At 42.1% G+C, this 25,772-nt stretch overlaps 1 protein-coding gene across 2 annotated transcripts in view; it reads right to left on the bottom strand.

The window, feature by feature from the left end:
- The window catches only part of hspg2 (heparan sulfate proteoglycan 2), a 139,684-nt gene that overhangs the window by 48,517 nt on the left and 65,395 nt on the right, over nt 1–25,772 (bottom strand). For both annotated transcript variants that reach the window (XM_074680751.1, XM_074680752.1), the window contains exons 5-31: nt 25,645–25,703; nt 25,237–25,409; nt 21,626–21,751; nt 21,291–21,488; nt 21,094–21,213; nt 19,578–19,709; nt 19,055–19,199; nt 16,669–16,826; nt 16,442–16,582; nt 16,194–16,357; nt 15,936–16,115; nt 15,610–15,806; nt 15,319–15,466; nt 14,755–14,882; nt 14,560–14,646; nt 13,496–13,557; nt 13,165–13,226; nt 10,860–11,000; nt 10,492–10,665; nt 10,065–10,244; nt 9,866–9,984; nt 9,669–9,780; nt 6,680–6,793; nt 6,351–6,478; nt 6,076–6,162; nt 629–699; nt 473–537 (exon numbers count right to left, since the gene is read on the bottom strand). In XM_074680751.1, coding sequence (XP_074536852.1) covers nt 473–537; nt 629–699; nt 6,076–6,162; nt 6,351–6,478; nt 6,680–6,793; nt 9,669–9,780; nt 9,866–9,984; nt 10,065–10,244; nt 10,492–10,665; nt 10,860–11,000; nt 13,165–13,226; nt 13,496–13,557; nt 14,560–14,646; nt 14,755–14,882; nt 15,319–15,466; nt 15,610–15,806; nt 15,936–16,115; nt 16,194–16,357; nt 16,442–16,582; nt 16,669–16,826; nt 19,055–19,199; nt 19,578–19,709; nt 21,094–21,213; nt 21,291–21,488; nt 21,626–21,751; nt 25,237–25,409; nt 25,645–25,703 — 3,471 coding nt within the window. The remainder of the gene's footprint in view (nt 1–472; nt 538–628; nt 700–6,075; nt 6,163–6,350; nt 6,479–6,679; nt 6,794–9,668; nt 9,781–9,865; nt 9,985–10,064; nt 10,245–10,491; nt 10,666–10,859; nt 11,001–13,164; nt 13,227–13,495; nt 13,558–14,559; nt 14,647–14,754; nt 14,883–15,318; nt 15,467–15,609; nt 15,807–15,935; nt 16,116–16,193; nt 16,358–16,441; nt 16,583–16,668; nt 16,827–19,054; nt 19,200–19,577; nt 19,710–21,093; nt 21,214–21,290; nt 21,489–21,625; nt 21,752–25,236; nt 25,410–25,644; nt 25,704–25,772) is intronic.

The following is a 25,772-nucleotide window of genomic DNA, read 5'->3' as shown; positions in this document are numbered from 1 at the left end:
AATAATAATAATAAAAAAACTTCTGGAACAAACACAAAATTTAAAATAGAAAATAAAATTTTAATCATGCTCTTCTCAAACTCAGATTTTTTTTTACCCAAAGTTGTGATATTTTTCTTTTTCCTGGGCATTCATTTGCTAAAATTAAGCTATAATAAGAAAGAGATAAGACTTTTGTTTTTGCATAAATTCATTATATTTCTTTTAGTAATTGTTTTCAGAAAGTTTGTTTAGAGGGATTTTAATTATAAAATGAGCATTTTCTTTTTCTCCTAACACTTGGGAACTTTTCTCAAGGCTCTCTTATTCCTAAATTTCTTGCCAAAATTATCTGCACAGACAGAATATTTCACTAGTTTTGATATTTACTCATCAAATTTGGTGAATTTAACTTGTACTTTGGCTCAATCCCAACCATGGATGAGGTATAACGCTAAAAAAAGGCGTTGAGGTTTCAGTTTGGTTAGATCACCTTGCAACGACACACTGGTCCACTGCAGCCTTCACTTCCTCTTTGGTCACAGTTGTAACAGTTTCCTGAAACAGGCAACAAGGACACATTTTACTCTCCAGTTCAATGTCATGAAGACATCTGCAACGTTATTTAAGATTTAAACAAGTCCCCTACCGTTGACTTCATTGCCACCAACGGTGCATCTCTGTCCAATCAGCGGGTTGCCAGTATATCCTGCAGCGCATCTGGAATAAAAAAAGACAATGTATCAGAGTAAATATTTCCATTCAGGGAGGATACAAGTTATAAACCGAAGCACAATGAGGACAGGAAGCTGGGAGGTCTGCAAGAGGTGATAAATGGGATGAATCACATCCTTAGGGGAGTCTTCTAGACCCAAGGGAGTCATCAACCATGAACAAAAGACTGAGTCATCCAGACAAGACAAACATAAACTATTCTGTTACTCCATCCCGCAAAAAAACATTCAAAGCCTACGCGCAAAACGTATACGCAGATGATCTAACACTTGAAGACACCCAGATTTGGCAAGATACACAAGCAGGTTTCCCAAGAGCAGGAACTTTGCTTGCACACATGGATGAAGCACAGACACGACTAGAAACGCTCAACATGTCGAAGATGTTGATCCCATCTCTCAAAGGAAGATGGTAAAAGCTGGACACATTCACAGGAACCGCAACATTGCAAGAAAAAAAGTGTACAAATCCAGAAGAAGTTATCAGATGAAAAGCTTGAGACAGTTGACATAATGAGCTGCAGGGGAAGATGCTAAGCCGCTAAAGAGGAAAGATAAACCCCGACACTGTGATACAGAAAAGCAATACGCCCAAGCAAACAACGCCACTGCCACCAGAGCAAAGGCTAATCCAACCACAGATCAGTGAAGGTTTCCCTGATGACAGCTGCTGTCAGTCTTACCTCACCTGTCCTCTGGCAGATCCTCAGGTCAACAGCCAACAAGAGGACTTCCATGCTACGAACTTGTCATAAACAAAACTAACTCCCAAGACATACAGTCGCTTCAGGATTCAGTCCTTCCAGTCAGATAATGGATTTAAAGACCATAATAATCTTCTTATGAAAATAACAGGAATGCTCATAACTGAAGGCTATATCAAGGATATACAGTTTTTGATAAACATGGCATGACAAACACTGTGGTCTCACATTACATTTCTAATTTTACAATTCAATATTATAACAAATTTAAATTCTAGTACAGGAAAAGATCTGAAAACAAGAGCTAAGGTTTGCCAACATTTCTATATATGCTGATGATATGAGTGTGTTTAGCCACAGGACAAAGCTTAGGCCTGTAAATTGAAATATTGGATGCCAAACATCCAGTATTTCAACTGCCTCAACGACAACTGACCAGGCTGCAGTGAAATGGACATAGGCTTATCCTGGTCCCCAAAGAATAGACCCAGCTATCTTCAAGCTTATCCAACTCATGCTGCCCAGAGGTTTGACCTTTCTGAGATTTATGCTAGCATGCAAACATTCAACCAACAACATGCTCAAGTAGGGATGGGTACCTTTCACGTTTAAAACGAAATGGTATCGATGCCCGATACCTGGCAATCGGTACCAGTACTTAACGGTACCAATTTTTGGTACTGTTTTGTGTTTGTGTGGTAGAAAGTATCAATTTGTTTAATACTAAAATCTCTTTTATTCAACTTCATTCTTCAATATATAACCTTGGAACGCTGTGTTCATGTCCAGCATTGAAAATCGCCTACTCTTCCACTCCCTCACAGTCACAAGGATGTGTTTAGGTACCTAAACACAGTACCTTTTGATTTTATCGATACCCGGTATTTTTGACAGAATTTGGTCGGTTCCTACAAAAGTACCTAATTCGGTACCCATCCCTATGCAAGTTTGTTCAGTTTCTACCACTGTACTTAACAGCTCAGCATGTCTGCTTTTAGGGTATGCAAGTTGTGGAAACTCATCCTCTGGGGACCATGAATGCATGTTTCATGTTTTATGGACAGTACCAGTTCAAATGAAAGTGGTGTATTAACACAACAACACTCCAGCAATCTTTCAAACCTTGTCTTTTGTCTTTTGTGTGGTTGACTGGTTCCCTGTTCTCAAAGCAAACTATAGCCTATATAAGAGGGATAGATGTAGCCTCTGTGTTTTAAATTGGGATCTTTGGGCTTCAGTGTCTGGCTTGGGGTAACTGAGCTGGTTGCAGAAAGAAGTCCGATTTTTTGAAAAAAGAAAAAAAAGTGAATTTACACTTTTCTAAACTAAACTGTAGTTTCTAAACTACAATGTTCTAAACTAGAGATCCTCCAAAGCAAGTTGTTACTTAATAGTTTAAGCAGAAAAACAAATGACTCTCTAGTTTAAAGGAAAGAAAACATGTAGAAAACAGTCAAAACCCAGCACAATTCATCTTACACGGCTAGGATCTCAGTGACTGCAAGTAAACAAATCCAATTGGTCTGCTAAGTGTGGCTAACATTAGCAGAGCTAGCACTATAAGCTTTTACAGCTCTGCATGACAAGATTCCATCTGTCATCTGTGCTTGTTTAGGGTAACAACACAATGCATGGCATAGTACTTGGAATTTAATGTGGCAATGAGGGTCCAGAATAAAAACAATGTTCTTGTACAGGGGGAACTAGCACAGTGGCGACAACGATGCTAACTTTGAGGCATCAAAACTGGGGTTTGAAAACCAGAGGGTATGATCAGGGTGGCTACGTCCACTACTTTTACACAGGCTATGATTCTGAGAACATTCAACATGTATTTCACCAAATGTGGAGCGTGTTTAGGTGTATTTGATTCAAAACATTCAATAAAGATTGATTGCACGGCAATACAACAAAAACAATGTGATATAAAAATGACTTAAAGTGTTGGTGGTTATACTTTCAAAACTTGAGGTAGTCTGAACATTAAACAGTGGACGACTGTAAATACAACAGAGGTACAAATGCCGAGCAATCTCTTCATAGCAGAATTCTGTGCAATAGTTGGTAATATAATATAAAACAATGCCTAATCCAGTACACGTGTGGATGGCAGTGAACATGTAAAAGTCCCTCTTTCATAAAAGTGGTCCCTTCATGAAGTTCCTTTGATATGATTGCAGTGACTGACATAAATAATACATTAAAAGCTGAGATGTACGATACAAATAATGTTAATGAATAAAAGTATAAAATACAGCCCATTAGTTATCAGGAATGATCTTGATAGGAATGGCCAGCCTTCCCAAGACAACATGAAGAGAACCATCCTGACTCTTTTTCTGATTTGAAGAATCCTGATCTCCCTTTAAGAGCCGTAGTAAGTCCAAAACACCAGACTGAGGGTTTTTCTTCTTCTGTGGCGGCTTTTTTGTTCCTTTTTTCACCCCTGTTTTGGGGGCGGGTGGTTTCCTTTTCACTGTTGTGCTAGCCTTCTTTTTCACAGTAGTAGCCTTGGGTTTACTGGGAGTGGATTTCTTTTTTACTGTCGTTAAAGTCCTCTTTCTTGCAGTTGTAGTTTTGGTAGGCCTTGTGGTTGAGACTGTGACCTTCCTCGGATTCTTCCCTGTGTGAGAGACCAACTTATGTGAGTTCTGGTTTCCATTCTGCTGTGGTTGTGAAGACTTCTTTGGATTGCTCTCTGAGGATTTTCCGCCCTCTGGAGCCTTCTTTGGATCTGGTGCATCGGATCTGAAGGCCTTGTTGCGTCCATTGTGTTTTACAGGCGATGAGGAATCCTTTTTATTGCCCTGGGCCGGCTTTTTATGAGATGGTGGCTCCAGTTGGAACTTGGTGATTGCTTCCTCTTTTTCTTGCTTTGGTTTTGGCTTGCTTGGCTGAGAAACTCGTTTGGCTTCCAGAGTAGACCTTCTCCCACCTTGTCTTTTGGTTTCTGGCTTCACTGTGGCTTTAGATGTTGTCTTTGAGGCAGTCCTTGGTTTACTCAGCGTGGTCTTTGTCTTGGTTGTTGACTTTGTTGATGGTTTATGTCTGGATGACCTGGTGACTTGTGTCGAGGTTTTTATCGGCACAGTGGTGGTTGATGATTTGAGTTTTCTATTTCTTTGGGGAGAAGTTGTGACTTTGCTTGCAGGGAGCTTTGGCGTTGGTATGCTTTTGGGAACGGTGGCTTTGCTGATGTACGGCGTCTCTGTGGGTTTCGGAGGCTGAGGTGAGGAGTGCGTTGGGATTTCAATGACTGTCGACAGCGAAGGAAGAGCCCTCTTCTCTTGGAGTGATCGGGAAGTGTGTCTTGCACGTTTCATCTTGTTCATCTCCTGAGCGAGTGCAGTAAAACCATCAATAAGGATCTCCAGTCTCCCCTCCAGTCTGCTCAAACGGCCCTCCATGTCAGTGTAGCTCTTCTCTAGCTCAGTAACCTTCTTGGACTTCTCCGCAACTGACTGCAGAGCAATGAGCTCCTTCAGCTGGGCATTGAGATGCCCCTGCTGGTCTTGTACGGTGTGAATACTCTCCTTCATATCCAGGGTGTTCTTCTCCAGCATGCTCAGGCGCTGGTTGAAGGTGTTCAGGTGGATCCGGAGCAGCTGCTGGAAGCTGGAGTGCCTGTTCTCTGGGCTAGGTGTGAAACGTGGAGGGAGTCTGGGCGCTGATTTGTTCGGGGTGACTGAAACAATACTAACTCCCACTGATGGTGTGGACAGTAAAGACCTGGTGGGGATAACGACGGTGCCTATGGTCGTAGGTGACTTGTCGTCATCGTCTCCACTGCCAAACACTTTCTCCCAGCTGAAATTGAACACAGCTTCAGCTCCACATCCCGCAGGCAGGAGGCCGTCTATCTGCTTGTCCAGGAAAGGGTCCCCACAACTGTCTGCAGACGGCCTCTCTTCTCTTAAGGTCAAAACAGCAGAATCAGGTGTGATGCAGGCAAGGGACGATCAGATATGAAATGACTGATACGCTACACCAAAGTCACCTCGCCATCTTTGCCCTTTTTGAGCTGCAAAGATTGATCAGCCAGACAGGAATCCTCATAAATGCCGCTTCTACATTTATGTTGTAGAGACCCAGGAAAAACACTTGGTCCTTACACAGACAGATGATGTGAACCAGCACCTTAAATTTTGCTACTTGCAAAGCGCAAAGCTGAAGCAGAAGGCAACCTCTACGGGAAGAGGAGAAGAGGAAAGCAAAGGAAGTAAGACCTCACAGGGAGAATAGGTTTCCTCGGGACATGAGTAGTTCCTCCTTCAGGAGATATCTTCCACACACACAACAAAACCTGAGTGATTACAATCTCAGCACCACCAAAGTAGATTTTACAAATCAGTAAATCTTATAATCCAATATCCTCCAACAGATATGACTTCAATCTACATCCGAATGGGTGGCACCGAGTTGCATCTCCCATCCATCAACTGACACATCATACAACTGCCGGGGGAAAAAACAAGACAGATGCCAACCACAGACATGCTTTTATCCCTTCTGTTTGTAAAAGATGGTGCTACAGCCACCCCGTGCTAACCTTAGCGCCGGCCCACCCTGCATCCCAAAAAACGCTGAGCACTGTCCAGAGGGCACTGAGAGGAAGACAGAGGAAAAGGAAGAAGAGAAGGAGAAGGGTGAGGGCTTACCTCTCGCAGCGTCGGCCAGTGTACCCAGGAGGGCAGCTGTCGCAGGTCGGCTGACCGTCCACCTCCAGGTAACAGGTTGGAGAGAATCTGTGCAAAGAGAGGCACACACACACATCCTGTCACTGCTTGTTTTAGCCGTAATGATGTTTGAGATACAAACTTTGATCCCTGGGCACTTGAGGAAAGAAATTCACCCCACACACTGTTTACTTTAGCTAATCTAGCATTAGCAGTGATCTGAAGAACAAAAAGACGACTCAAAGACATGAACTCACTGGTTGCTAGAAGAGGTGCCAGGACAGGGGCAGGGCTGGCAGGCCTGAGCACCATCTTTGACAGGATTTCCATAGTAACCAGGCTGACAGCGCTCACACTTTGCCCCGACGGTGTTATGAAGACATTGCTTTTGGTCAGAACACACACACACACACACAGAAAAAAGAAGGAGAGGTGAGATCTGTTGAATATACAGTGCTTGCGAGTGTGTTTCCACATGTTGGGATTTGCCAAGAAACCATTAGTGCATTCCTCTGCAGGGATCAAAGCAGGTTTAATGTTGGTACAAAAAAAAGAAATGAGAGAGGAAGAGCAGCATAGAACCTACCAGACACTTTCCAGTTTCTGAGTCACAGCTGCTGGCATGACCGTTGCAGTCACACCTCTCACAAGTGCCGAGGTAGAGGCCAGAGGTGCTCCGAGTGTAACCTTCATCACACTCCTGAAAGACATGAAAACACCTCAGGTAAGAAACAAGTGATGACAAAGAGGAAGACACCTTAGTTCTATGATAGGAGGGACACAGACTGGGCTATTATTATCAAGTATAGACCCATCTTTAATGGCCCTGCATATAACCTCAAACTCATCCTAGATGCATTTTCTTTCCTGGAACCAGAGAACAAAAGTCCTGCTGCATCAGCTTTATATGTGCACTTACAAAAGGTGTAAAAGGAGGTGCCATTAGCTTTGCTACTTATGCATGCGCCCCATGTACCCAAGCTATAAACCTTGGTACAGCGGGCAGTGGTTCTAATTGTGACCCACACTTTGTTGCATGTCTTCTCCCACTTCCTAATCAAGGCACAATCTACCAAAATACAACTTAAAAAAGGGGGTCTACTAAACTAAACCACTTAGTTTGAAACTTAAAGAGGAGGTATTATGTTTTAATTTTTTTTGAAGAAACGCCTAAATTTGTCTGAATATTGCCCTCAACGGATCATTCATGGACAAAGAACAAGTTCCCAACAAGATCTTCACTGGATCTTCATTGGACTTGGTGACATGATGATGCCATCACACATTTAGATCTCCCAACATGTTGCAGGCATGGGCCTCAAACACCAAGGTCTGACCATAGCTTTGCTAAAAACAGGCTTAGAGAGGTGTGGCCAATCAGATGGAAGGGGGTTTGCAGAGTGGGGAACCTTAGCCCTGTTTCCACCAAGCAGTCCGGTTTAGATCAGAATGGTTCGGTACGGGTTAGCTCACTGAAGTGTGACCCATGTAATACAACCGTATCTTTGCCTTCTATATATATCTCCCGTTTTGAAATCTTGCGGTGTTTCCTGTGATCTCGCGAGAAGATCAAAGTTTTTTTTTCTCTAAAATAGTATGGCCATTCATAGAACTACACTGTAAATGATATGCACTGTTTCACTGTATGTCATTTCTTTGTTAATACATGGTACCATCAACTGCAAATCTCAGTCTCGTCTACTCCGTCCATGAGTGACTCCTATTTCTTCTGATCTAGCCCGACTTACATATTTTATATAGACATACGTAATAGAGGTAAATAACACTTGGTAGTTCATACATCTAAAATGTCAACACAGGAGCTACATAAGCTTGGTCCTGTTTGCGCTTCCACGGCCACTGTGCCCCCTTGTGGTAGGCAGCGTATAAGACGGATGCCGATAGCCGCATCAGTTAAATAATAGCATGCCGCCATAGCCACGCAACACAGTGTACCCTGCTATTAAATCCAACAAAGAAGAAAATGCAACACAGTAAACAAAGAGCAAATATGGGAAACATCCAGCAGTTTGTCTTCTTTGTGATTTACATGTGGCTCTTTGTTACAAAGCAAAATCAAGCTTTGTTACAGAGAAGGCTGTGTGCCGCCAGGAGAAATACAGCCACTGTCGCATGGTAAGTGACGATTCTTTCGACCAATGAACAGACTGCAGTGATGTAGCTCCGCCTTCCAGGACAGATCAGTTTGGTCTAGCACCCCTACAGAAGGGTTATTTGGAGGTGTGTCCCGGGATTAGACAGTGGAAACACTGTAAAATATGTGCCGTGCCGAGTCGCACCGAACTGAACTGTTTGTTGGAAATGGGGCTTTAAAAAGTCAGCCTCAAAAAGAAGCTGAATTTAGGGTCTTTCTAAAACACCAACCTGAGAAAAAAAGATTTCTTTCACTCTACAAAGGTAACAGAGAGACAGAATAAAGACAAAAAAGCATGTCACTCCTTTTTAAGTCATTTCATTATTTGGTTGTACCATGTGGACATAAGTCTCATCTTAACTAGCAGAGCGTAATGTCCAATAACCAAGAATATTATCATACAAATGATGTTTTCACTCAAATAAACCAATCTGCATAAAGCTCTCTCTTAATGGGGTGTTTAAGTGCTGACCCTCATGCCTGATTACTTTTCACAGGCCAACGTCTGAAATAACTGCTGCTCTTTCCTGTTTATCGACTAACTAGAACTTACAGGTTTGTAAAATATAACAAAAACATTACTACAGGGAGATTATTCATCCACAGTGAGGAATAACAGCTAACAACAACATTTTCCCCACCAGGGGGGAATGTTTAAATGTATGCACGGCTGGTGCTGGAGGCTTTATGTTTCTGCTCAGGAGGACTTTCTGAAAAAGGAGGCTCAGCGGGGGCTGGGCGTACATTTCTATAACATTTCCAAGACTTTACCCTATGTCAACAGACCAATTTGCTTAATTTCCATAGGGTTTTTAGAACTTATTGGAAACTGAGTGGAGCAGGAACCTCTTGATCCCTCAAGGAGAAGTTCCTTGAACCAGAAAACCTAGAAACAGAGAAAATAGAGGCTCCATCGTCACCACGCATAGAGCTGCTACACAAAGAAATCTCCAGCTCTCAGTCCTTGAGGGCACTTGGACTTCCTTCCATGTAACCAGGCAGACTCCATCCACCAGCGAACTCAATGACATGTGGATGAGCGCTTAAGTAGTTGTAAGATGTGGTTCAAAAGCCGGGATTTTCTCGATTAAAGCTGTTAAAGCTTAACGTTGTGTAATCTACAAGAGTAAACTCGATTTTTTCAATGTGTCTAATTAAAAGAAACACAAAAGCCGCTCCCTATGAGACATGCTGGTGCACTGTCTCCCTGCTGGTGTCAAATGAGTCCAGGGAGAAGACTTAAACCTAGATTTGTCAACACAAAACCACCCACGCTTTTCTGCCCAAGGTGTTTACCTTTCTGTGAATTCACAGAGTGCAGAAGTAGACAGGCAGGTGAGATGACGTTGAATGCAGGGGTTCATGAGTTTTCTCCGATTACAGAGCTAAAATAAACCATCTGTTCTTAGAAGATGAGTACCTGACAAGAAGGTCCTCTGTATCCCTGAGGGCAGGCGCACTCCTCCACCTCCAGAGCTCGCTCTTTACCCGTGGAGTGAGGAACGGCAACATCCATCTTCAGGTCTGAGAGGCTGTTCAACAAAAAACGATTATTAAACATCATGAATGCATCCACAAGAGCAAAGCTTTCAGATAAAAAAAAACTTCCAATCACACCTGGTCTCTGCCATCTTGTCTGCATAGCTGGCTCTGATCATGAACTGGGTGATGTCAGCCAGAGCCATGAGGAGGTGCTCACGAGTGCACGGCTGCCCATCAGCACGCCGCCACGCAGACTGAGAAAAGGAAACAGAAAAGGAAAAGTTAGACCACCATCAGAGTGTGAGGAGTTAGACTTTAAAGGGATGAAACTCACCTCTCTGAAGGTGACAGTGACTGTGTGTGGGAGGCGCGGGAGGGGCTTTTTCTGAGAGTAGTGCTCCAGGAAGATGCCGTTACCCTGGAGAACCACATCTGGCTGACCGTCGATCACCAGCGAGCGCTGCTGCGGTTCAAAACGCACTGAGTAGCGAAGCTCTCCACCATATGCTGTCACCTGGTACAAACAAGGTGAAAGGAGATGAAATAGTGGAAAGGCATTTCACCCCCATGAGACTGAAGGGAGTCACAAGATGTTTGGCCTGACTGTGAATCCAAAGGTTCAAAGGAGGCTCCCTGAGTGGATGAGTGCTGCCTTTTCACTTGAACAACATGTTGAGGCATGACTGAGTGGGACACAAAGGGCAGAGAAACGTAACTCTGCACAGCTCCTGCTGCTCTCCACTGGGTTGTTTTCCTCTCACCTTATCTCCCCTGAAGCTCTCAGGCAGCACCCAGTAGTAGACATCATTGGGGAAAGTGGAGAAGGAGCGGAAGACCACTTCAGAGGAGCCCCTCTGGGTGATTCCTTCATTGATAATGACCGTGCTGGCGCTGTTGGCGAGGGAGAAGAGCTGCCCGTTCACCCCCCCTCGAACCTGAGAGGCACAAACAAAAATCTCTAAATGAGACGTGAGCTGAGATTTCCATGCGCTCAACCACTGTTTGCACATTGCACCTGGATATTTTACACCTGAAAGGATTCGCTGACGCAGCATGGCTGTGCAAACACTGAGGCAAACCTTGATACAGAAATGATCCACCCCTGCTTTTGATATTTGTAGCAACCAACCTGGTCTCTGTTCCAAGTGGAGCTGGCGCACTCTTTGGTGACGCCCATGCAGAAACAGGGCAGACAGCCTTCAGGGTTGGACTCTGATAGATGGAAGAAGCCGGGCTTACACTCGTCACACTGGGTGCCTGCTACGTTGTTCTGCAGAGAAACAAACATGAAAACATAAGTAAACAATCAGCAAAGACACCTCATAAACCATCAGTGCAGACTTTTATTAGACTATAAAAAAATTTGAGGCCAGCTCAGACCTTTGGAGGGATTTCAGTTGGAAAAGGCTTTATACAAAAATGTTTGGGATGAAGTGCTCATTCTCAACAATTTATCTGGGTAACATTGCTGCCCACCTGTCAGTGCAGAATAAATACTTCTTTCAAGGTTTTAGAAGACTGTTTGCAACTCAACCACCACAGATACTGAGTGGAAATGTTGTCTTATATTGAAAATAAGGAAAGAATGACTATCTCACCGAATTTATGAGTGGAAATCTTATAAGAATACTAAACAAAGTGGATTGTGTGTGTGATACTGAAAAACTGCGCACCACCTGTGTAATTTTCTTTCTGTCTTTTTTTGTCCTTTATTTAGCTGAGAGACAGAAAATGCCAGGGGTCAAGAGCAGGGGATAAGATGCAGCGTCACAACCAGGAGCTGAACTAGTGACCTCTGCGACATTAACTGTAAATGAGGGTAGAATTGTACCCTAAATTTTAAAGTGAAGAGTTTGAAACTTTAAAGCACCTGTGAGGAGTAATAATACAAAAATAATACGATCCTGTGAGAAGCTTTAGCCTTTAAAGCTCCTGATAGTGTTTTAAACTTTAGAGCTCCTGTGAGTAGTAAAAAAAATGTAAAGCTCCTGTGAGAAGTTTTAGCCTTTAAATCTCCTGAAAGTGTTTTAAACTTTAAAGCTCCTGTGAGGTTAAGTAAAAAAAAATTAAAGCTCCTGTGAGGATAAGGGGAAAAAAACCCTTAAAGTTCTGGTGAGACTTTTTAAACTTAAAAGCTGCTTTGAGGGCTTTGAGGCTCTTCATAGTGCTTAAATTTTAAAGCTCCTGTGAGACGTAAAAAAAATTAAAGCTCCTGTTAGGATAAGAAAAAGAAAAAAAAAGTTTCCCTGAGACATTAAAAGCTGCTATGAGGATTTTGGAGCTTTACAACTCCTGTGAGAAGTAAAAAAAATATCTAGCTCCTGTGAGAAGTTTACGCCTTTATAGCGCCTAATAGTGTTTTAAGCTTTGAAGCTCCTGTGATAGGTACTAAAAATTAAAGCTTCTGTTAGGATAAAAAAAGAAAATCCATAAAGTTCCCGTGAGACATTTTAAACTTTAAAGCTTCTGTGGGTAGTAAAAAAAAAATAAAGCTCCTGTGAGACTAAAAAAAAATAAAAAATCAAGTCAACTTAAAAGCTCCTGTGAGAAGAAAAAAAATAACAAAGCTCTGGTAAGAAGTTTTAATCTTCAAGGTTCCTGGGAGGAGTTTAAAACTGATAGTGTCACCTCTCTACAGCCTACAAAAGCAAATAAGACTATCTTTATCATGAATGACAATCTCTAGTTTGCCATTTTTGATGCCTGAAAGAGCTGCAAAGGAGTAGGTGTCAGACCCCATAATTGACGGCTAGCTGAGGAACCAATCCCTTAATAAATCCGACTGATTTTGATCAGAAAATATCACCACAGCAGATTTAGTGTCATTGTAAAAGAGAGGGGATGTACATCTTTGACCACAGGAGGGCGCCAAATGTGATCCAAAGCAAAAGTTTCTCACAGTAGCTTTAAATTTGACTTAACTACTGTGAAAAAATGGGTTTTGTTTCACTTATGTAAAACATTCGTGTAAATATTTGTAGCTTTTGTTTTGTCATGGAATTTAATCTTTCAACTTTAGGATATTAATCAGCTTTAGAAGGAAAAAAGTCCCGCTTAACTCAACTAATGTGATTCTAAAAAAGGATCTTTTGAATAAAAAGTTGTCTGATCTCAACAGTTAAAAGTGCTTTCAAGGCAAAAATCAACCCTAGAGCTTCCTTTTTCCACATATAAAGACTAATCCTTCCAGCATTTAAAATCTATAAACATCCAATTTATCCATCCAAATTTTCACCATTATTTTCCTTTGGGTATTACTTTTTATTGTATTTTTACAGTCACTTTTTTCTAATTTAACGTTCACTCTGATTTTATGTGCATGTCTTTTTTGAAAAACACTTTAAGCTCTTGCATAAAAGTCGCTGCCAGTAAAGAGCATTACTGTTATTATGAGCAGTAAAATCCATGTGCTTCACTCAGAAGTTGGTCTTTACCTTGCAGCTGCACGGCCTGCTGCTGGAGCTGATGCTTCCTCTGTTATCACACTTGGAGCTGTCTGCTTGGAAAGAGAAATGGAAAGAAGATGACATACTTAGGAAGACACCTGGGAGTGTTCCAGCCACTCTGCATACCTGAGCCATGAGTGCATACTACAGACTATTGTATCCACAGAGGGGCAAAGAAAAACCCCGGGGGTAATGATTACAAAGGGTTAAAACCTCATGAGGTCAGACGGCAGAACAAAGCTGGTGCAGCTCCGGCTGATTTCATGCTCTGGGATAGAAATGTTAAAAATGTTGGTTTGATTGTTGGACGTGCACTCACGTGTGTTGGGAACACATTTTCCATTTGGTAAAAGGGGGTTGCCCTGGTAGCCAGGAGCACACCTGAAATAAGACAAAAAGAAACATAAGTGCACATAGATATGATCAGCCTTCATCCCACTGTTTCCAACTCAGTCTGCTGTCCCACCTAATCAAAAAGTCCCGTAAAAAAGCACAATAAAGCCGCAGTCACACTGGCCATCCAAAACGTGCCATGCTTAAGCACGATTGCCCCCCTGCAGCGCCAATCCCCAGCTGGAGAGTACGGCCGGGGGTCACACTACCCCAATATGAACCAGACTTTAGCAGGTATAAGACACTCGCACAGCCCGCCCACGTCATTGTGAAGCGTCTGTTGTCATGAAGCGCGATCTCATCACAGTCAGCACAATGAGACATAGAGAGCACTACTACAACTTTAGAGACTTTTGGACTTATATTAAGTTGTTTTCCCCCGACACAGCCCTCGAACACCCCCGCTTCGTTTAAAATGACTGTCGAGAGATGTGCTCGCGGTGATTATACGTAATGGATTGCACGCGCTGTCCGCGTGCTTGTGCTCGTGCATTAAGTAAACCGTGCCGAAGCCCACCTCTTCGAAGTGTGCCGAAGCACGGAAGGGAATCGTGCTTGAGCACGGTACAGTTGCGGTCACACTGGCCATTCCAAACGTGCTTTACGGATGAAGCGTGCTTAGGCACGGCATGATTGGCCAGTGTGACCGCGTCCTAAGAGTTACATTTAGAACTTCCAGCATACATGTATTCAAATATCATTACAAAATTGTTGAAACAAACAAAAGAGCCTATACTTAAAAATATGAGTTTTTATGTGAGAGAGTTTGGAGAGACGTTAAAAATATATAAAAGAACGGAATTCAATTTCCTAATGGGGCAATCAATTGTTTGTACCTGGAAGAGGATTTTTCTTATGTACCAAAAGGCAGACAAAACATTTTAGAGAGTGTCTGGGGGTCTTTGTTTTGAAGATCATGAATATGTGTTTAATGTCATGTCTTTAAAAAAAAAAAAAAAAAAGAACTTTGGAAAAAAAACAATAACTTACTTTTCACAGCGCCTTCCTGCATAGCCGGGCTTACAGGCGTCACACGTCGGCTGCTGGTCAACATCCACGAAGCAAGTGTCAGAAAACCTAAGGAAACCCCAAAAAGAAGCCAAATTTTAAAACTTTTAAGAGCACACTGTTCTGTTTTAAGTTGCTCTGTGTGTGTGTGTGGTCTGGGTGGGTCTGTGACCTTACCGCCGTGAGGTCTCGTAGTACGGGCAGGGGCACGGCTTGCAGTCATCGGGGCGACCTCTGCTCGGGTCACCAAAGTATCCTGGGCGACATTTATCACACTGAGGGCCCTCTGTGTTGTGCTGGCAGCTCTGTGGCAGTGACAACACACTGGTTATTCTCTTATTTTGATGGATGACACTCAAAACAGATTAAAAATTAAGTCTCTGACATTTAGGGGGACTAATTTAATTTTGTTTTGAGACAACACGTCCTGTCAGCGCTGTCGTTATGACGTTTATTAGCTTAACTTTACAAAAATACTGGATACACAAACAGAAATTAAGAAAGCAATAAATTGTTTTATTAAAGAGTAACTGTTTCATCCTGTTTCCAGTATTTATTCTACGTTAATCTAATCCTTCATTGGCGAAGACTTCAGAGTCAGTGTTTATACTCATGAGTGGTTTTGATTTTCTAAACCAACTCTTGGCAGGACGGCCATGAAGAGTCTTTTCTTCAGGCACACAAACATCTGTAGAGCTCAGCTCTTTTCGCTGTGACTGACAGAAAGGAGCTGGTGTTTACCAGACAGTGGCCGCTGATTGGATCACAGGCGTTGGCGTGTCCGTTGCAATTGCAGCCAGCACAGGTGCCGAGATAGGAGCCTCCAGGGACGCGTTCAAAACCAGCGGTGCACCTCTCGCAGGACAGGCCGGAGTATCCCGGAGGACATCTGGGGAGGAAAATGAGCATTTTATCAATTATCTGTCTCAAATTTGAAAGGCAATGGTAAAAATTGCAGCACTGCATGAATAATCTCTGAATTATGAGGAGACCTTTATCGCTGTGATTCTGAAAGTTGAGCTTTCCCCTCACCTGCACTCTTCCACATCCTTGGCGTGACCCATGGTGCTGAACTCGACAGACGTGGTTGACATGACGATGTCGCTGAGCGCCACACTGACCATGTGGTTGTCGTAGATGGTGCGGATGTTGATGCTGTCCAGGTTGGCCAGGGTCATCAGTAGATCATCTCGGCTCACAGGGCGGCCGTTGGAGTGCTGCCACTGATCCTAAAGTGATGAAAAGACAAGGTTTGAGCGTGGAAACAAACAAAGTTGGGTCCAATTTTGTTGGGCTGAGAAGTCATATGCTCAGTTTTTTTCCTCTTCTAAGATTTTTTTTTTTTAATGATGACTTACTTCAGTGAATTTGATCTCCTTCTGGTTGACCACTCGTGCCGGGGTGGTGCTTCCTCTGCGGTACACAAGCCTTCGCCCATTTCCAACTATTATAACATCCGGTTTCTCCACAACCTCAGACAGACCGCGAGCCAACGTGTACCGGATCTTGAACTTCAAGGTTCCTCCATAGGAGTCGATCTTGAAAGATAAAAAAATAGAGTTCACTTGTCGTACAACGTCAGGTTAAAGAAAGTTTCCAATCCTTTCCCTTTTTACCTTGTTGCCGAGGAACTGGCGAGGCAAGGTCCAGAAGGAGTCGAGGTTGAGGAAGCGGCGTGAGAGATCGACCAGCTGGAACTCCTCCATCTCAGGGTTGATGAGAAGCTGTGTGGAGGACAGGGGAGGAGTTCCTGGCCTGGATGGGTAGCTGACGTTCACTCCTGCAACCAAAAATAACACACTGATACAAGAAACTTTTGTGATATTTATCTGTTATCACAGGTGTCTAAGTTGTGTTTCTTTGCCTTTGTAATCTTCCTCCTCTGTGAATCTCAGGCTGATTTGGTTGCGGTAGCGCCCTGTGCCCTTGCAGTTCTTCGTGATGCCGGCACAGAAGCAGGACACGCACCGACCCTCCACACTGAAGTGACCATCAGGGCAGTTTCCTACAGTGAACACAAAGTACAAAGGTGTCATCACAGACTAAAACTGAGCTCAGTTCATCTTAGAAGCTGTTTTGAAATTACATTACCTGGATTTGGATTTGATGTAAGCGTCAGGACTCCATCAGGAATACCAAACACTAAGCCTTTAGCATTGATAGCTTCACAGGTGTACGCCCCCTGATCCGCCTCCTTTACATCCCGAATCGTCAGGGTGCCACGGCCGTTTTCATTGCTCATGGATATCCTGGGAAAAAAAGAAATAAAGCATCACTTTTATGGAAATAAACTCAGTGGAGAGCTTTTTTTAAATATGGCCTGGACCAGAACAGAAACCTCTTCTCTGACTGTAAAAGTCTGCTGAAACATTTTTTTATACAGAAATCCATAAAATTCTGCTGCAATTGCCTAACCACACACACATACACACACACAGAGGAGACAACGCCCAGAGTGAAATTTCTGAAACAGCAACATTTGGGAGTTATAGCTAACCACAAGAATCTGAGTTAATTGAAATCACAGGTTTAGATACAATGAGTCAGCACAGAAACCGAAACACTGACATAAGAGGAGCTCAACACTGTCTCATAAAGCACTCAGCAAATTCAGGGCAAAGAGGCGTCTATCACAGATCATGTCAGCAAGACAGTCCAGCTGCAGACCTACACTCCTCCACTGACAGAGGAAAGTGACATCAGGATATGAAGTAAAAATTTCAAAATAAAAGTTGCCTTTAAAGATACGTTTGGTGGACACATACAGTTTTTCTGTGTTTGGTTAACCTGATTCCTCCATAGTGTTACATTAAAGATGCTATGAGGAGGATCTGTTTTACATGCACTCCCTTGCCACCTTCTGGCCTGGAGTCTCTGCACACTGTCGTAAACTACTTTGAGTGAGGCAAGTGTTTGTTTTGGAATTAAATGGAGATCAGATCAAAACAAATTTTCTTTGTTAAAGACAACTTTTTACTGGCTACAACGTGCTGAGGTAAGGTAATTTATCAGTATGGTTATGTAGCACTACCGTTTGAAACATGACATCAAGCTAATGTTGTAGCAGCCGGCTATATGTTAGCCCGGTGCTCCAACATATCTGTACGCTAACGTGACAACAAGTAAACACTGTCAGTTTGTAAGTAGTTTGGTAGCCTTTTATATTTAGCACAGTTGGCAGTCTGGTGCTCTAAGACATGTCTATAATGTGTAATGTTAGTAAATCCAGGTTAGCTACGTCCTGCCAGTCATCTACCAAGCAGAGCTAACGTAACCTCATTCTTCATTTTATTGATAGACTCTCAAGTTTGTACAGACCACTGTAGAATAACTGCTGACTGTGGGTTGGAATCAACATTATCACAAACAGTTTGGCCTGAGCTAAAGGCTAATTAGCCTTTAGCTCAGGCTGTATCACTTTGTTTAGCTTTCTTCTGTTCTTTTTCTGTCTGACAGTTAGGCTCCCGTGTCCACCATCACAAAATTAATCATAGCAATCATTTTTAGCAAAGAATAACTGTGTTTTATCTCTTCTGAAACTTGGTTAGCCGGTGTGGTGTTGTCATAGCGATGTATCGTAGATCAATCCGGTCCTGGACAACACAAACTGGAAGCTATGAAGTAGCAATTGAAAATAACATGTAACCGGTAATATACACATCTTCGATAACTCAACATGAATTAGTGGGCACCTCCACCACCTGGTGTAATGATCTCATTTTCATTTCCTCATTTGTTTCATGCCCCACCTATCTAAGCTTATCAGATAACAGATGCCCCAAGAAAAAAACTCTGATTCAGGATTGTGTGCTTGAAGTTAGACATCCGCTAATGTACTAAAAGTAATATGGAAAAAAATTGTGCTAGCTCGATGCTAACGTAAATGGGAAATTGCGTTTAAATGCTAGAGGTTAGCTTAAATTGATATAACTTCGGTTTTAAACCAGAATTTCAACTTTCATCACAAAAAATCAAAGTTAGTCCTTGTAAACAATACTCAAAACTCTTAATATCAAAATACTAACAGACTAATGTTTTCCAATAAAATACAACTTGCACATAGGGTATGGCTCAAATTATTGCTATTACTACTTCAAAACACTAGATGGCCTTCTCAGTCAATAACATATAACAAAACAACAAATTGACGTCAGATGATGTGCGATTTTTTACTTATTTGTATTTAATTACGTACAGAGATCCATTGACCAGTGTCAAATTTATTTAATCATAAACTCTTTATTAGCTGAACAGAATGCCATTTGTTTCTTTTGATTTTTATGTTTAACTTCACATCCTTCCATCACTTTCTTCTGACAATGAAGGGAGTCTCAGAGTGAAGCCTCCTAGAGAGTTGGCTGAGAGTGGAGGTCTGCAGCTTGACCCCTCTCATCACACCAGATGTTTTGTTGTAGATTACTTGACATAAAGCTGTAACATTTGTTTTTTTAACAGGAGACAGTCTAATCAAACCTACCTGTTGCTAACAGGAATATGTCCCCAGTTGAGTCTCCAGGTGATAATGGGAGTTGGCACCCCCACAGCCTGACACGTGAACGTCACGGTCGACCCTCGTGCTGCCTGAACGGACTCCTCTGGTGGGCTTGTCACAGAGGGAGGAGCTGTTGAGTGTTAGGAAGGTGAGAGGTGTTTTTACCACATAATAAATGCACATGTACAAAAAAGCTGGCATGTGACTGGAATTTGGTGATCCGGTGAAGCTAATAAATGCCTGACAGTCAACGGAAACATACTGTAATTCTCTCAAAGGGATGAACAATTCCCTTTCAGTTCTAAGGAATGGATGCTTGACAAAAAGCTCTGTGTCTCAGCCAGAACATGTGTGAAAAAAGGCTGGTTCACAGAAAATTAGTCACAGCGCACAAAGGAACCCAGAGGGTGACCGTGGAGGAGAGTCAAAGCAGCAGAGAGGGTGTGAAGAGACAGGGAGGAGGAATGTCCAACAGAGAGCTGCAGACAGCTGTTGGTGTGAGACTTACTGCAGCCGTACTCATCCGAGCGGTCAGGGCAGTCAGGCTCATCGTCACACTGGTAGCTGGCTGGGATGCAGGTGCGATCGCTCAGGCATTCAAATTGCTCAGGGGCACACCTGTCACCAGGCCCCTTTGTGGCTGTTGTTGAGACAGAATGGAGATTAGCATCAACAATTAAGACAACGAGCATCACTTCAAGGCTGAGGGTTAAAGGGGAAAATTGATACCACACACTTATGTTGTATAAATGTAAAGCTAGAGTCTGAAATTGGCTTGGTTAGCATAATTTGCTAGCTTAATTAGCATAAATAACAACAACAGCTGGGCAAAGCTAGCTAGTATTTGTGCAAAAAGGGTTGTGGAAAGTTAATTGTTAGCCTGAACGTGCTGTTTTAAAGGAGTGCTTGCTTCCACTGTTCATGCTAAGCTACGCTAACAATCTTTTATTAGTTTACTGCACGTTAGAATTTAGACACATTATTTGCTATAAATTGTTATGCTAAGGCAAGCTAGCTGTGACATAAACTAGAAAGACATATTATGGTGACTTCTTGGCATGTAATCGCCAATTTCACCTTTTTTTATGTGTATTGCTGTCTTTATGCTAGGTTTGTGAAATCGTGACTTATCATTGGTGACTTCTTGAAACACAAATAATTCAATCTTAGCATGTTCATCTTAGCATCAAAAGCAAAGCTACTCAAAGTCAAAGTCATTGCTTATATAACAAGTTTTTGACTGCTAGTTCTTATGCTAAGCTAAGCTAAGCTAAGCTCATCATTTTTGGGTTGTAGCTTAAATTTTAAATTCCTCCTTTTGTGTATACTAATTGCCAAATTGTTTTTGCTAACAGTCCTTTGTGCTAATTCTAGCATATCAATAGACGGATATGGCAACTTCTGATAGATGACCCTGAAACTTCCAGGGTTCACATGAAGCTAAGCTAACCGTTTTCTTTAGGTGGAAATGTTTCAATAACAGACATGAAATAATTTTTTTTATAAAGCATTTCAAGTCTTGTTTGATGACTTTGCTTTAAGCTCCCTATGAGGCACCTTCAGTTAATGTTGTTTATGGCGCCCCCTGTGGACAAAGCTGGGAAGGCAGTGTTTTTCTTGTTAAAAAAATGTCATGCTACTTTCTTTTAATGATGAAACAGATCATTAACTGTGGTTATTTGCTGTGGAAAGTGTATTTTTTCAATGCTGTAAATCCATTTATCCAACACCAAACTTGAAGCCATGGACTGAGGCATTAAAGACAACCACATAAAATAAATTCAGTCGTTGAAGATCTTGTTTGCTCTTGTATTTAAAGAGGGATCAATGTTAATTTCAGTCTGTTTCATGACCATTAAAAAACTCCTTCTCTGGGTTTCAGAGTTTTAAAACTAATTTAACCATGTCTTTTTACATATTGATCTATTCACTGAGCCCACTGCAGGACAACAGAGACACATATTCCCTTAAAAGACCTGTTAAAGTCAGAACTATAATGACTCACTAATGAAACAGGAACTTACGGCAGTCTGTTTCATCTGAGTTATCCTCACAGTCGTTGTCTCCATCACAACGCCACAGCTTCAGGGCACAGCGACCGTTTTTACACTTGAACTCATTGGGTTCGCAGGGAGAAGGTGTGCCTGTGAAAAGACGGACCACGTTTCAAGTGTTTGCTGTCATCTGAGAGAGCGTACGAGCAAAAAGCTGCTTCACATACCGCATCTGAACTCGTCGCTTCCATCTGCGCAGTCCCTCTCTCCATCGCAGATGTAGTCTCGGGGGATGCATTCGCCACTCTGGCATGTGGCTTGATCCACTCTGCAGGGTCCAGGAGGGGATGGTGGACGTGGGGGCTTCTTGGAGGTGGTTGTCGTTGTGGGCGGGGTAGTGAAGACTGGAGGGCCTGGTCGTTTTTCTACAACAAACCTCTGATTAACTTGAGCTCACCTTTAAGTGGTGAAATGAATAAACTATACATCGCATCCAGCCAGTACCACATGCCGAAGCCGACCACGTCTTAAGCAGCCGACCAGTCAAGCTGAAGCCTCTTACCACAATTGGTCTCATCACTCATGTCCCTGCAGTCGGCTCTGTTGTCACACAGGTATTCCATCAGGATGCAAGTCCCATCACCACACCTGTGCTCATCTGCCATGCACGGTCTGATGCCGGGAGTTACTACGGAAGATGCAGAGGGATCAAGGGAGGGGATGGTGGATCAAAGACATGCACGCTACTGCTACGGTTCAGCCAAAACACTTCACTGATCGTTCATCACAACGCAAATAAAACAAAAGTGAGGTGAAAGACAACAGCAGGATGAGGTGTGCTCCGATGTACTCGAGGAAATTAAGGATTGGTTTATCAAAACATATATCTATATTATGTTTTCAACCAAGTACAGATGTAAGCTAACATAAACTGACGCATAGATCGTTACACAGATAGAGATAGACTACAAGGCTAGAGAAGACACTTATCACCAACAGTCTAGAGAGACTTAAATGGACACAAAGTCTAGATTAGAAAAACAGGACTAGATCCAACAAATAAATTAGATTTGGGGACTAGATAAAACACACAGACCAGACGCACTCTTCTTGATACAAGGCCTAGATTATGTAGACCAACAAACTAGATTAACGTCTAGTTAACCTATATCAACGAATCTAGAAAGACCAGACAAAAGTTAAAATAAAAGACAGGAATCAAGTGCTGGTTTGTATAGACCCTGATGACTAGGGATGGGTACCTTTCACATTTAAAACAATATGGTAGCGATGCATGGGACCTTGCAATTGGTACCGGTACACAATGGTACAAATTTTCGGTACTTTTTGTGTTTATGTGGTAAAAAATATCAATTTTTTTACAATAAAATATACAAATTTTTCAATTTAACATATTCAATCTTCAGTATTTAACCTTGCAATGTCGTATTAATGTCCAGCATTGAAAAAAATCTCATACTCTTCCACTTCCTCACAGTTACAAGGATGGATTTAGGTACCTAAACATGGTACCTTTTGATTTTACGTGAATCTGTACCCGGTACTTTTGATAGAATTTGGTCGGTACCTATAGAAGTACCTAATTCGGTACCCATCCTTACAGATGACTAATCCAGACTTGGCTGACTTATCTAGACACAAAAATCACTCAACAGGCTAAATAAGACTCGACCAATTTGGTTCAAAGCCTTGGTTACAAACTGAAGCTGGATTACATCCACAGACAACCCACAGATCCTAGACTTGATATTATTTGAAAACATATTTTGTCACTCAGATAAGACCTGATAGACTTATTAAATGACTTGACAAAGACCCAAAGACGAGAAAAAGACTAGATTGGAAAGATTCAAAGCTTATGCTAAAGTAAACTTGACATAACAGAACAAGAAAACAGATTGAGAGACAACAGACAGACTTGGTTATCAGATTGATCAGATGGAAGCCCTATCCTCTGTGCAAACACATGAAAGATAAAGTCATCGATATCTTTCCTATCTGCTGCCATGCCCGTGTAAATAACTGCTGGTTTTTGTGTAAATCAAAGCTGGTAGTGATCTCAGTGAGCAGCATTCCTCTTCAATCACATGCCATGCAGAAGTCCTTTTCAATCCATTTGCGCCGCTGGACTTGATAGTGCACACTCCTCCTCTTCTACTCTACATCCATGCAAAACATTCTTCAGGCCACATGACCGTTGCTCGTACACGACAAAGTAAAGGTCATCGTCCAATTTCAGATCCAGACAAAATGCTCGACTGTTCTTTCTAAAGGCACTACAGTTTCTAGAGTACAGTCGGCTCAGTCACCATGCAGCCAGCATGGCGTACAAACCTGGGACTGCTATAGGCTCCACTGGAGGTAGAGGTTCAGCTATAAAACCAGAGGGAGACGTTAAGGACACTACCTCCTGCTGTGGTTGACCTTCATTCGCCGTAAACACACAGCAAACCCTATTGAGTTACATTGCATTTCTTTGCCCATGGTAGTTAGTTTATAAACAAAGTCAACCAAATGGGTTTCAACTTAAGGTAAAATAACATCTATGATAACAGCAAATGACAACATCACCCACTGCTAAGATTATTAGATAGCTAAGATTACAGTCGGATGGTGTTACAAGATATGATATCAAATGAAATCTTAGAAAACAACGCTAGCTAGCTAAAAACACTATCAATGCGCAATGCTATCCATGAATGAGTTTGACACTGACATAAGCCAACAGCTTAACAGCAATAGCTTTGGTTAGCATGAAACAGATCTAAGGAAGGCAACAATTTGGGCACATAACTTAAGCTAACACATGTGACTGGTTATTAAATATTTAGCAATAAGTAGCTATAGCGAGGAATTGTTTTGATGCTTACATTATTAAGTAGGAAAAATGGGGGCTGTAGATCTCCAATGTCAGGCCCTAACTCAGAAGGACAACCACTGTCAGGACTGGAAGTGTAATTTGTAGCAGCTAATACTTGGAGTCAGCAGTAGGTGGCAATTCTTGACCACCAACCGCACAAGGACGTTTGCGAAGCTGGAGGTTACCTATTATGATAATTCTGAAAGTGATGTTGAAGGCAGCAGACTGACCAATAACCTTAGTTTTATTCTTATTATTTTTTACCCCCCCCCCCCCCCCCCCCCCTTTTTTGTTGTTACTTTTGTTCTATATCATTATCATTTTTATTATTTATTTAATTTCTCATATTTACTTCTTAATAAATTCTGTTTATCAGTAGTTCGATTATACATTCACTTGTTAGATATCTATTATATTCTGATATAATTTGCATTTTGCACTGCTCCTATTCTTATTATTACTGTAATTACTTTATAGTGTATTGTGTCTTGTTTTCGTCTGGGCATTATGTTGTTTCCATGTTACAAAAGCTAATACACAGTTTTGGAAAAAAAAAAAGAAGAAGAAAAACCCACATAAACCTAGAAAGAATACAAGATCCTATTCCGAAGTTCCTCTGGCTGTACTTCCTGACAGTGGAGGTGCCTCACAGTGGCTGCAGACCTCTAATGTCAGGCCCTGACTGAGAAGCACATTTACTGCCAGGATGGGAAGTGATGTTATTTGCTGCAGCGATCACATTTTTTGGCAACAGTAGGTGGCAATTCTTAAAATCCGAAGCATCGAACCTGCTTAATTTCAGAGTGAGATAAGAGTATGAACCATGAAGCTAGCCCTCAAATCTGGGGCTTGAGTTTGTATCTAGCCTTTTTCCCCATATCAGCCCCCACTGTAACCCTTTTTCCTGCTTTATCCACTGTCTTGTCTGCTGATTAAAGGCATTAAAAGACTAAAAACTACTTTAGAAATCAAAATAAAAGATTTAAAATGTCTAAAACACACAACCAAAGGGATGATCTATTTCTGTTTTGAAATTTCTTGCATACTTATTTCTGGACTGATTTTATTCTGAAACTTTTAGTCTGTATTTCTGGCCCTGACAGTGGAGGTGCCTGACAGTGGAGGTCTGCAGCCAGACAGTCAAGGGTTATAAAAATTCAGTCTATTTAACAAAATACAGGAATCAAAAGGATCAGTATGATTTCCTGCACTTAAAAAGACCAATAGGAAAACTTAAACTCTGTAGCACAGCTTTGTTCCAGCATTTCAGCCTCCCGTTGCTGAGGTCTTACCTTCTCCGAGTCGTCTGAACTGAAAGCCCTGAACTGATGTGACATAAGAAGCGATGGCTCCCTCCTTCACCACGTTGTACAGCACGCTGCGGATCTGCTCATCGTTGCTGTTGTAGTCCGAGCCCACGTCCATCTCCACAAATACATCCACGCCATCCTCTCTAACCATCTTCCTGCAGAGTGAGACAGGACCCCAAGTTGTGTGAAGTGCAGTACAGATGGTCAAAGCTGGATGGCCTTCAGAGGGATTACTCGCAGCTGATTAATTACTAACCACAGGTCTTGTTCCGTTTAGAAAAAAGGGGATATAAATATCACCTGCACCAAAGTCAGACACCCAGGCAGCTCTCAGCTGCGGGGTATCCACTCTGGATGTCAAAGGAGTGATTTAAGGATTAGTGTTCTTACTTAATGAGGACCACGCTGACAGTCTGGACACCTCGGATCCTGTTGTACTCTGACTCCAGCTGTGGAGGGAAAACAAAAAAACTTGAGTTGAAATAAACAAGCTGGTGTTTTTCTTTCAGGCATAAAGT

The sequence above is a fragment of the Halichoeres trimaculatus genome, unplaced genomic scaffold (assembly GCF_033239565.1).
Source record: "Halichoeres trimaculatus isolate MK-OKI-2021-1 unplaced genomic scaffold, fHalTri1.1 fHalTri1_scaffold_11, whole genome shotgun sequence".
Lineage (NCBI taxonomy): Eukaryota > Metazoa > Chordata > Actinopteri > Labriformes > Labridae > Halichoeres > Halichoeres trimaculatus.
The sequence above is the reverse complement of the archived record's forward strand: the minus strand, read 5'-3'. Positions and strand labels throughout refer to the sequence as shown.